The sequence below is a fragment of the Vicia villosa genome, unplaced genomic scaffold (assembly GCF_029867415.1).
Source record: "Vicia villosa cultivar HV-30 ecotype Madison, WI unplaced genomic scaffold, Vvil1.0 ctg.001102F_1_1, whole genome shotgun sequence".
In the NCBI taxonomy this organism is placed as follows: Eukaryota; Viridiplantae; Streptophyta; class Magnoliopsida; order Fabales; family Fabaceae; genus Vicia; species Vicia villosa.
Window position 1 is genome coordinate 375,714 of NW_026705480.1, and position 12,580 is coordinate 388,293.

Consider the following 12,580-nt stretch of genomic DNA (forward strand, 5'->3'; position numbering starts at 1 on the left):
ATTTTAACTTAGAACCAAAAATTTTTTTTGGATTATTATTTTAACTTACAACTTAATTTTCATACTACTAATATCTTATTAATACAATTTTTTTTTCAAATGGTTAATTTTCATTTTATAAATGCAATTTGGTCAAACTTCTTTACTTCACATTTTTCATATCGTTCATAAAATATTACACCATAAATAATGCACTGGACGGCAGTACGAGTCTCTGCAGGACCGGTCCAATCAACGCGGAGGCCCTGTTCTAATTTTAAAAATGGGCCCAAATTTAAAATATAAATATAATTATAATAATTAAAAAACACGCATAAAAATTACATTTATTTATTAATCAATAATATATTTAATTATAATTATTTTGAGTTTTGATTTATCTCAATTTTTGTATGTATTAAGTTTTTATTTTAGTACTTTTTTGATTTATTAGATTTTTATTATAACATTTTATTTATTTCGATTAATATTTAATAAAAAAATTGAACTTCTTAAAATTTTGGAGTCTCCCAAAATTTGGGGCCCTGAGCTGTAGCACTTCCTGCACATGCACATGACCGGCTCTGAGTATCTGACTAGTGGTACAATCCAATAAATTAGCAAAATCTTATCTCTATTATTCTTATTGATTCAGTATTTTGGATCCATATAACGATTTCTATTATCATTCTATTAAAATTTCTACTTAAATCCTAGGATAACTCTCGGATCATCTTCTTGAATATTTAAATCTGGTTACAGTTGATTAGAGATTTTAGCAGCTTCATGGTGATCACCAACATGTTTTATGTTGAGCTTATGGCTTTATTGTTGGGATTGAATTTGGAAAAATCACATAGAATGAAAAAAGTCTTCTATTACTCAAACTCAAAGACTAACATAGAGTTGGTATCTAAGCCTCTCATGAATTTCCATAGCATTGCATCCTTGATAGTTAATATTTAGGATATTCTTACCACGGAGTGGGAGATTACCATCAAGCACTATTTTCGTGAAGAAAACTCTTAAGATATGGAATGGAACTCTCTGCCTACATGGATTCGAGATATCATGAAGGACACATTAAGGATTCTCTTTGTTCGTTTTTAGTTTCTTTGTTTTTTCTTATTCATAGAAGCTGCACCCAAAAGATAAGTGACACGTATTAGAACGGATAGATTTGTTTGAAATAAACAAATTTTTAAATTTTATTTATATAAAGTTAAAATTTAATTAAATCTCACCAATAATACAATATTATGAAAAAAGTGTTTTGCTAATTTTGTTAGGATATTCTAGATATATTAATAATGATTTTTTTTTATTACAGATTTTGCATATGATTGTGCAAGTTGTCATGTGAGTAAAGGAGGGATCTAATTGCTATAAGTGGGTGAGTATCATATTCAATTCTTTCTTGCTTTAGTATGATAGGGAAAGCCACGGTTAAGAGTGAAATTTGCCATGCCCACTTGCATAATTTTGCTTGTATTACCTTACCTGATCAAGTGCTAAAGAAGAGACAATGGTTCTAAAGTTGTTGAGGATTCAGGGATAAGATATTCCAATTCCAAATATATATCGGCTAGTTGTACATCGGGCCAATGTAAGTTGTCCTTGTTTGATTCTATTTTGGGCCAGTTTGTTTCAGCTTTAAAAAAATGGATTTTTTTTTTGTATTTTTTAAAATAAATTTTTTAAAACTGTTTTTTAAAATATTACAAGTTTTTTTATATTCGTTTTTTCTAAAATGAAACACTAATTTTGACATCTTATGACATAAATGTACAGAATTGAAGACCAAAACTTAGTCAAAATCATAATTTTTTCAAAAAGTTGTATTTCAAAAATGATTTTTATGAAAATCTATTTGAAATAGCTTCATTAAGTGATTTTTTGAAATTTTGATATCTAATTTTTTTCCCATAAATAGATGAAATACCTAAAATCACATTTTAAGAATAACTATTCAAACAAAATTTTCATTTGAAGCTTTTATAAAAAGTTTCTTTGTAAAAAAAATTTTCACAAAATTCGGTAACACTATAAAAATTATTTTTAAAAAAAGTCAAAACAAACGGGGCCCTTTATATATTAAATGATTTCATAGCATTTAATTTAAAATAGTCCTAGACAAGGTTTCAAATTGTGGAATTTATGATGTGATGCAGTAGTAATATTGTGGATTTGTGGTTATATTAGTTATAGCATGGTAGTCAAACGGGACCGGGCCGGACCAGACGAACCAAACCTGTTCAATTGAAAACCCGACCATAAACCACTATGTTTTAGAAATGGAAATTTATTCTAAAGCCATTAAATTGGTGAAATCACACAAAATTTATGTAGTTTTGGAATTTTAGTATATATCTCAAGTAAACTACATAATCCATGGAGAAGAAAAAGGAGAGATGAAGTAGTATGACTTTGAAGATAGACATCAAATTTTTTTTTGATAAATTGAATTTTCAATATTTTATTAAAGTTCATGCTCAATTTGGTTTTGATCAAAAGTTTTGTGATTTTTGGATATTTACCATTCTACACTCAACCAAACTATTAATCGTGATAAATATAACAACTGTAGAATTTTTTTCTTGCCCTTTAAGAGTGAGGCAAAGACCATTTAACTATCTTGGAGTTTCTATAGTCAAAGGCAAGCGTATAACTTGTCATCTCCAGATCATAGCAGATAAAGTATTGGTTAAGCTAGTTACATGGAAGAGACACATTCTTTCGATGATGAGTAGAGTTCAATTGGTCCAACTAGTCATACAAGGTATGCTTTGTATAGTCTTAGGATTTATGAATAACCAATCAATCTTCTTGACAAAATAGATTATTGCATAAGAAGTTTTGTGTGGACATGTAGTATAAAAGACATTATAAAGGTGATTACTATATTTTGGAAGGTTATTTTCATCTTTGTCTAAAGGATGTCTTGGTCAGAGAGATATTAAGACAATAAACAACTGGTTATGTATTTCTTTGTTAGAAATGATTGACAATCAATAATCAATGGTCTTCTATGCTTATTAGTAGATACTTCAGGCACACAATCCAATTAAACATCATATTTCTTCTTCAATATGGCTTGACATTAAAAACTCATTTTCCTTTCTGGAGGAACATGGTACATGGCAAGTTGGTAATTGGAAGAATATTGATTTATAGACTTACAATTGGTTGGGATACAAAATTAAAGATTTACACCTAGTATTACAAATGGATATTCAATTAATGCAAATCGTTAAGGTTAATACAATTATCGAAGACGTCAATTGGAACATTCTTTATGGCTTATCCATTTGGCTTTTCAAATTGATGAAGACGTTTTGAAGATTAACATTTCATTTTATAATACTACTGGTCATAAACTCATCTGAACAAGAGATACAAATAATGATCTATCTTTTAAAGAAGCCTACAATTGTATCAGAAGAGATCACATCGAGCCTTCTTGAACAAAACTCATTTGGAATCCCTTGATACCACCTTATAAATCATTAGTGACTTGGAAATATATAATGTTATTGCAACAAAAGAAAACCTGATTCAAAGAGGAATGCATATGGTTCCAAGGTGCTCTCTCTGAAATCATGATGTGGAAATTGCATACTACTTATTTCTTAGATGCAAGTACACATTACTTTTCTTGCATTGTATGGAGTGATTGTTTGGCATTAAAATTGATAGAACTAGTTACGAAAGCTTATTTAAACTTGCTGGTAGAAGTCAGAGCTCTCAAAATTATAACCTGATCATGACTCTCGTCATAATAATTCTTTAGAAAGTTTGGCTCACAAAAAATGATATCAGGTTTCAAAATGGTAACATTGACTTTGATAGAGACATTCTTCATGTTAATCAATTGGTCTAACTTGCATCTACTTTTTTCAAGGGAAACATGTAATCTTCGATTCAAGAGTTTACAATTATTAAATGATTTGACACCAAATATTGACCTCTTCCCGCACCTAAAATATTACAAGTTAATTGGTATTTTTTAGTTATAATTGATTTAAGTGTAATATAGATGGAGCTTTAAGAGGGAATTATGGACTATCAGCTTTTGGTGGCATGTTTTGGGATAATTTAGGAACACTCTTGGGATCTTTCTCAACTAAGTTTAGAGTTTGCACCTCTTTTTAAGTTGATTTGCATGGAATTATGTTTGCTATTGAATATGCTCACAAAAAGAAATGGATAAGTCTTTGGCTTAAAATTGACTTGATGCTGGTCATTCTTGCATTTTCTAATTTGAATATTGTCCCTCAGTATCTTTTAATTAAATTAAATATTACTTTATAGATAATTCGTTTCTTTAGATTCAAGATATCTCACATTTTGAAAGAGTGAAATGCATGTGCAGATAAATTAGCCAATGCATGTTTCTTTGTTGATTATGAAACTTGGTGGAATTCACTTCCTATTTGTGCTTATATTCATGGAAGCGTGATCAACCTTTCTCATGAGTTATTCTGTACCGATATAGGAGGAGGACACATTATTTATTCTTATGATAGGAGAATTATCCTACAGAAAGGCGAGATATCTCAATAAAGGGTGATACCTTCAATAAAAGGGTGATTGATCTAATAAACAGACAAATGGGAATCTCCATGTCGTCTATTAAGGTCTCTTTAAAGATATACTGATACATTTTTTATGAAATCAAACCATGAGAGATAGGGAAAGATATTTTTTATATTTTAGGAATAAACATGGAAGACTTAGTCAATAATGACATTCCTAAAGTGGATCCTTCAAAAAATGAGGACATTAAAGATGATTAAAAGGAAAGTTAACAAGAAAATGATAAACAGGATACCTCAAAACAAGTTCTTCAAGATTGGATCATCACAAAGGACCATCAGTTGGACGATATTCTGGGAGATGTCAAAAAGGGAGTAAGCACACATTTACAGTTAAATAATTTATGTAATTACTCTAGTTTCATATCCCAAGTTGAATTGGAAACTATTAGTGATGCTTTAAATGATGAAGGTTAGTTTCTTGTTATACAAGAAGAACTCAATCAATTTAACAGAAATTACGTATGTAATTTAGTCCAACTTCTAAAAATAAAACAACCATATGCACTAAGTGGGATTTTTGGATCAAACACGACCAAAACTGAATAATGACAAAAAAATAAAGGCAAGGCTTATGGCAAAAGGATATAATAAAGTTGAAGGGATAGACTATGAAGAGACTTATGTTGGTGGAGCCTGTCTCATAGCTATTAGACTTCTTTTGGCATTTTCTTACTATTTTGATTTAAAATTATATCAGATGGACATTGAGTCTGCTTTCCTAAATGGTTTTATAAATGAATTCTCAACCTCTAAATTTTGAGGACCATAAAAATCCTAACCATATTCCCAAACTGAAAAGAGTCATCTTTGGTCTCAAATAAGCTCATAGAATATAAGGTTAAACATGTTTTTTTAGTTCACATTTATTTAGACGAAAATATATTTTACTATGGTTTTCCTCTTGTGGGACTAAGAACTGAAGGTTAAACCGTAGGACAAGTAGCTCTCAAAGCTATTTCAAATAAAATGGTTAAACATGATAAAATGTGTTCGAAAAATCAACATGTTTTCATACCATTTATATTTGACACTTTATGCTTCCTAGCATAAGAGGTCATGAATCTTTTACAATGAGTTCAAATGCTCATATGTAGTAATATCGCATCTTCTAGAACTATGATTTTAATTTTTAAAAGGATTGAATTTGTCATCTAAAAAGGATATCAGTGTAGCTTGTTATCCGTTTGACTTTCATTTATATATAAATTACTTGATATTGAATGAATGTTATTATTATATTTGGTAGTATGATTACTAAAATGATTGACAACAGTAGTTTTAAATTTAATAAATTTTAAAATTTAGAAATTAAATGACTTTTGTTGTTGGTCGATGAAAGCATAAACACTACCATTTAAAATAGAAAACTTGTTCCCTTAAGTCAGCTTATTTGGTAGCTGTGTATAGATATCAGATGTAGGAGTGTGGGTTCAAACTCGCGACATACCACTTGTTCACCTTTAAAGAGTGAATTTCAGCTACTAGACTATTTGACAAAAAATAGAAAACTTTATTTAAAATTTAGAATACCTCATAAAATAGTCACTAAATATTTAAAATGATATTTATGATTGAAGTTAAATATAATTAGTGAAAATTAAAGTTTTTTTTACAACAGAGACTTATTACGTACGATACGATGATTGCTTATGAGTTCTTTAATTATATTTAGAAAACCATTAAGAATAAGGAAGGTTACGTGGGAATAAATCTAGACATGGAAAAAGCCTATGATATGTGAAATGGATTAAACTCACCAACACCATGATGCAATGCATTTAGACAGTCAAATTTTCTATTTTGATAAATGGGTATACTACCGAGACCATCATCCTAACCAGAGGGATAAGACAAGGAGACCCCCCCCCCCTCTCTCCCCTTACATCTTTATTATATGCGCCGATATAATCTAATTACTAATGCGCAGATAGCCAAAACTTTTACTGGAATAAAAATTGCTAATAAGGCTCTTAATATAATTCATCTTTTCTTTGTAGATGATAGCTTAATTTTTTGTAAAGTAGGGGAGCTTAAGGAAAAAAAACTTTTGAGCATCATAAACACATACCAAGATAGCTCGGGACAAAAAGGACTCCTTCACAAGAATCATAGGCATTCCCACTGTGGACATGATCAACATGTACCTTGGACTCCCTACTCATATCAGTAACTCTCTAAGTTTCAACTTTAATTTGGATAGAATAAGGAATAAGATGAATGCTTAGAAATAGAACAAGATCTCCTATGCTAGGAGGGATATATTAATTAAAGCAATTCTACAGACTATCCCTACTTATATTATGAGTTCTTTTCTACTTCCCAAAGGTATTTGTCAAAAAATTGATAGTCTCATGGCTAAATATTGGTGGGGGGATAAAAAAAGCCCACTGGATAAATTGAAAGAAGCTCGGTCTCTCAAAACAACAAGGTGAGCTGGGATTCAGAATGACTCATTACTTCAATAAAGCTTTTCTTGCTAAACAGACACGAAGAGTTCGTATAAACCCTAACAATCTTGTGGCTAGGGTGCCAAAATCTAAATACTACCCCAATATGGATATTCTTAAAGCTAAAAGATAAATACTTCCCCAGGGTACTATTGCATTACTGAGTGGGATAGAAATAATCATGTTGAATGCTTAAACAGAACTAAATATCTAAAACCTGGTAGAAAGTTTGGAAGAGTAAAATTACTCATAGACAAAAGCATGTCATATAGGCTTTTGAATAATATCATCTCTGCTAAAACAAACTTAAATGCTCGTGGGATGAATAGGGACACCCTATGCTCTAGATGTAATAGCAAGATGGAAACTACAAATCACTGCTTTAGTGAATGCCAATGGGTTAATCAATTTTGATTTGGATCCCAACTTAATCTTAATTTCAACAAGGGGGATCAAAATGATTTCATAAGTTGTACTAAGCACAACATTAACAACATGCAAGAGGACACACTCAACATATTTATCAACATCATTGACATAATATGGCAGACCATGAATTTTATTGTGTTCGAACCAAGAGAGATACTTATTACTGAAGCCATTAATCGAGCGACAAACAACAACAGTACGTTCCTCACTAATAAGGGAAACAAGAAGCCAACAACAATAATCTTATCAGCAAAAACAATAAAAGGGATTACAGTTAGAATTTGCAAAAGAGCAACAACAACAATGCAAAATAGGATAAGAAAAAGAGTACCAGAAGAAAGAAAAAAGTAAAAAGGAATAATATTAGAATGAGTCAACTGAATAAACAAATTAGGAGAAAACAAAAAGAGGATAAGTATAAAGAAAAAATCTCTTGCATAAAGGATACTGAGAAGGACACTGTGGTGAAAAACCTGCAAAACAGAAAACAACACAACAACGGTTGCATAAGAACCATTACTCGTGACAAAGGAAAAAACCAAATGGCCACTATTATGGAGAATAGGAAACAACAACATACCTACAATATGAAGGACTTTCGGTTGGGATCAGGGTCGAACTCCACACACAAAGACATCAATAGAGAAATAGAGCACTGTTATAGCTTCCCTAACACCAACAATCAGATCTACAATAAGCACGCTGAAAAACTCTATATCCTCAATGAACACCAGGGCCGATGGGCCCAAATTTAAAATATAAATACAATTATAATATTTCAAAAAACACAAAAAATATAATTATTTATTATTCAATAATATATTTAATTATAATTATTTTGAATTTTGATCTATCTCAATTTTTGTATGTATTAAGATTTTACCATAGCATTTTTTGATTTATTGAATTTTTATTAAAACAGTTTATTTATTTCAATTTATATTTATAAAAAAATTGGACCTTTAAAAAATTTGGGGCCCTGTGTTGTTGCACTTCCTGCACATGCACAGGGCCGGGCCTGATGAACATTATAGAGATAGGACGGTGAACAAGTACACTAGTATCCATATCCAGGGCGACCCAAACAATATTTCTTTTAGCAGCCACACACAGAAATATGGAGAGGAATTCGAACACATGCAGAAAAGAGAAACAAAAATAGATCAGAAATTATACAAAGATAGACACACAACGCCAGAAAAACCAAATCACGAACCACAACAACTGTGAAAACAGGCAAATCCACAACAATCATTCAGAAACAAACAAAATCCACACCCAACAAGCAAATAAAGGCAAATATCTTAACATGCAAGAGGGGAACATAAGTAATACTAACCAGGAGTGGAGGAGTGGAGATGGTGTGGCTCCAATGCAACTTTAGCGGTGGAAGGAAGATGGAGTTTAAGGGCTTTTATTAGGAATGTTGAAAAGGTGAAATCATCAACACTATCACAAGAATCATGCAAGGGTCAAACTAGTCGTTAGTAGCTGAAGCGATGGCGTTGAAGATGGCTCTGGATAAGGTGATTGACGAAGGATACGAGTGGATGGAGTTCAAACTGGACACCCTAAATCTCATCAAGATGATGAATTCAACGGATAACATAACGCCAAGAAACTTGGTCGGTGGTATAGTGAGAAGTATGAAGAAGGCGAAGGCGAAGCTCAAGGGGGTGAAGTTCAAACACATAGGTAGATAAACTAACAAAGCTGCTCACAATCTCGCTAGGGTTACATCATTTCAAAATAGGTCAGATCAGATGAAGCACAATAAAAAAATATTGTAACACCTTTGATTGATGATTGATTAATACAATGATATTTTTCTCTCAAAAAAATTAAATATTTTGAAGGATTTAATTAATGTAATAATAATAATAATATAAATACACTTTAAATTTAATTTATTTTAAAAAGTATTATTTACTTGTTTTATAATAAATGAGTTAAAAAAAACTTGTCTTATATATTAATTTAGGTTAAAAATTATTAAAAACTAAAATATTTTTTATTATTAAAAATAGAGTCATGCTAAATTGTGCCTAAAGCTATATATTAAAAAGACGAAGCTCAAAGGGGTGAAGTTCAAACACATAGGTAGATAAACTAATAAAGCTGCTCACAATCTCGATAGGGTTACATCATTTTAAAATAGGTCAGATCAGATGTAGTACAATAAAAAAAAAAATAGTAACACTTTTGATTGATTAATACAATGATATATTTGTCTCTCAAAAAATTAAATATTTTGAAGGATTTAATTAATGTAACAATAATAGTATAAATACTCTTTAAATTTAATTTATTTTAAAAAGTATTATTTACTTGTTTTATAATAAATGAGTTAAAAAAATACTTGCTTTATATATTAATTTAGGTTAAAAATTATTAAAAACTAAAATATCTTTTATTATTAAAAATAGAGTCATGCTAAATTGTGTCTAAAGCTATATAGTAAAAAATAATTATATATTTTTAATAAGATTATCTATAATTTTTCAGACAATTTTTTTATTTAGTTCTTTAACTTAAGGCCCAAGTTAAAATTCTCCTTAAAAACTCATATGAAAAACATTCCAAGAAATATAATGATTCACTAAAAAAATCTTTCAAGGAGTTAACAATTTCGTGAATCGCGTGCAAAGAGGAGTTATGGGTTTGACGAATTTCGTACTGACGGTGGCCGGCGTAAGCGCCGTCGTTCTTCTTCTAAGGGGCGACGTGAAGCAATCTGCGTCGATTTTCAAACGCAACGTCAAACAAATTCGCCACTGGCTAGAAGAAGAAACCGCCAATTCTTCAAAGTAAGCATCCCCTTTTCTCTTTGTTTCAAAGTTTTAGGTTTTCTGAAATTTTGCTTTTCACTGTTGAATGGTTGATCTCTGGTGTTTCTTTACTTTTTCAAATGATTGCTCATATGTCAACATATTGGTGTCAATTTAGTGTTGACCTAAGTAATTCGTTGATAATGAGCTATGTAGTACTGACACCTTTGAAAAAGGTATGTCGGTGCCAGACATCTGCACCGACACTTGTAATTAGTTTAATTTATTCATATTTTAAATTTATTACCGATGTCGCCGTGTCAGTGTCTGGGGTGTTCGGGGTGTCCGTGCTTGCTTCATAGTTGATGAGTTAGATTTTAAGGAAAATTAAGGGGATCCAATCCAGTGTCATCAAATATCCGCCATTGCAGCACTATGGCGGATATAGATGGCGGTTTTTGGTTTTGCTGCAATGGTAAATATTGCCTGATATTGCGGGTTTTTCCTCAATAACGGTACCGCAAAGCAGGATTTTGGCTAACCACCATCTGCCATCGATAACACGGATCCAATCTGATAAGCGTAATCTCAAAACCGTTTACTTATGGTAGACGTACAATCTGAAATCGTATATCTAAAATGTTTGTCATTGAACTATTAAGTCATTTTATGCCATTTGCTTGCTTTTTTAACAAACTTATTGTGTTGCCAAAAACTCTGTTTTTCATTTGTGTGATTAGAGCTTAAAACTAGTTTCTTTTTTTATTTACTTGAAAGTTAGTGTATTAAAAATTATAATATTTGTAATGCTGGAATGACTTTTGTAGCTGTTGTTGAGCTGACCAGATCTGCTGTTTTTTGTCGTCCCTTGGAGAGATTGATGAGAACATTTCAAGTGAAATATTGTACATTGGATTTTTTGAAGTATATGCTTAAGTTTTTGTTTTGGGGATCCTTCCATTTGTTTGTTGATAAAATGATGGGGGGAATGCATTTTGTTTGATAAAATGAAGGGAGGATTGCATTTTGTTTGAAAATTTGGCCTAAATTTAGACGATTTCATGTTTCAACTGATCAGCAACGTAATTTATTACTACTATTACTTTAACAGTAAATTATTATGCAATATAACAAGAAGTAGATGAAAGCTACGTAGCACCAATCCTTCATAATGATGGTGTCTCTGGTGTCCAACAGCAATACGATACTGAAACATGTAGTTTCATTTGATCGCTTCTATTATTCTTAAATTATTTTTCCGTTATCTGCGTATCAGTGTCGGGTTAGATGTTTCTGTCAGAATATGAAAATAATGAAATTCGCTCTTACATGTTGCAACAGAGAAAAAGGTGTTTCATCATTAACCAATAGAGTTTTAGCAATTAGTTTCAAAATCTTGCAAGAGAATGTGCTAGATCGGATAGGATTTGGAAGGGAAACAAAACGTCTACAACTTCGCTTTCAAAACATTCAATAAACATGTTAGCTTGTTAGTAGGGCTCTGAAAAGGATTTTCTTCTCTTTTTCATGTGATGTTCTATTTCATTGAGTTAACCATAAGGGGAAAAAACCATAAGCTATGGATCTTTTCAGATAATATTTTGATGTCTTTGAATTTCTTGTTGTTTTCTGTGAGATTTATTTGTGCTATGCTGCATTTTGGTTGTGTTACATTTTCATTTGTAGTTATTAATATATTCATTATTCCTATATGCTATTTTTGTATGTGTAAAACATAAAGATCATCAAATAGAATCGAGGAAGGGGTTTACAGACATATCTAGAGTGATATCCTTCACCTTTCAAGCTGGTTTTGTTGGGATGAGTTATGCCAAACTCGAATTCTAATACGGACGACTCTTTCTCATATTTTGTATTATCTATTTCAGGAAAATGGAGCAGACTAAAAAGGAAATTGAATCGAAAGTTAAAGACATTCATAAGGACGATAAGCACTAATATGTTTATTTAGTTAATGTGATGGGTGGTTGGTTTAGTGTAGTAATTTTTCTGTTTCTGTGTGCTCACCTGTTACTGTCTTTTGATAGATTCAGGTTTTATTTTTATTTTTATTTTTATTTTTTTAGATACTAAATTAATTCTTCGCCTTTTTTGAGCAATAATATGAAGTTATGGTTTTTCCAGTCCAGTCCTAGTTTTGAGCATATTTGCATTATTTGACTGCTGAGATGAGAGCCATCTGATTGTAAGTTGGAAAATGTTAACTTCTGGACTGCTATTTTTGTGTCATTACTCTGAAGTGATAAAATATTCAACTTGAAATGCATTGGTCTTTCAAGAAGTTCTTTTAATGCATTTTTTAATCCTCCTCCATTTTCATGTGTTTCTTCTTTATTCC

The 12,580-nt window shown here is 31.0% G+C and overlaps 1 protein-coding gene across 1 annotated transcript; it reads left to right on the plus strand.

Annotated features, from left to right (window-relative positions):
* Positions 1 to 9,988: 9,988 nt before the first annotated feature.
* Positions 9,989 to 12,365, plus strand: LOC131633257 (uncharacterized). The gene is made up of 2 exons (XM_058903963.1): positions 9,989 to 10,260; positions 12,111 to 12,365. The coding sequence occupies exons 1-2, from the start codon at positions 10,109 to 10,111 to the stop codon at positions 12,178 to 12,180; spliced, it is 222 nt and encodes a 73-aa protein (XP_058759946.1). The 5' UTR covers positions 9,989 to 10,108; the 3' UTR covers positions 12,181 to 12,365.
* Positions 12,366 to 12,580: the final 215 nt, after the last annotated feature.

Excerpts from the sequence above, each read along its gene's own strand:
- LOC131633257 (XM_058903963.1), top strand. The coding sequence starts at position 10,109 with ATGGGTTTGACGAATTTCGTACTGACGGTGGCCGGCGTAAGCGCCGTC. Across the intron at positions 10,261-12,110 it reads GAAACCGCCAATTCTTCAAA|GAAAATGGAGCAGACTAAAA; the intron begins GTAAGCATCCCC and ends TATCTATTTCAG.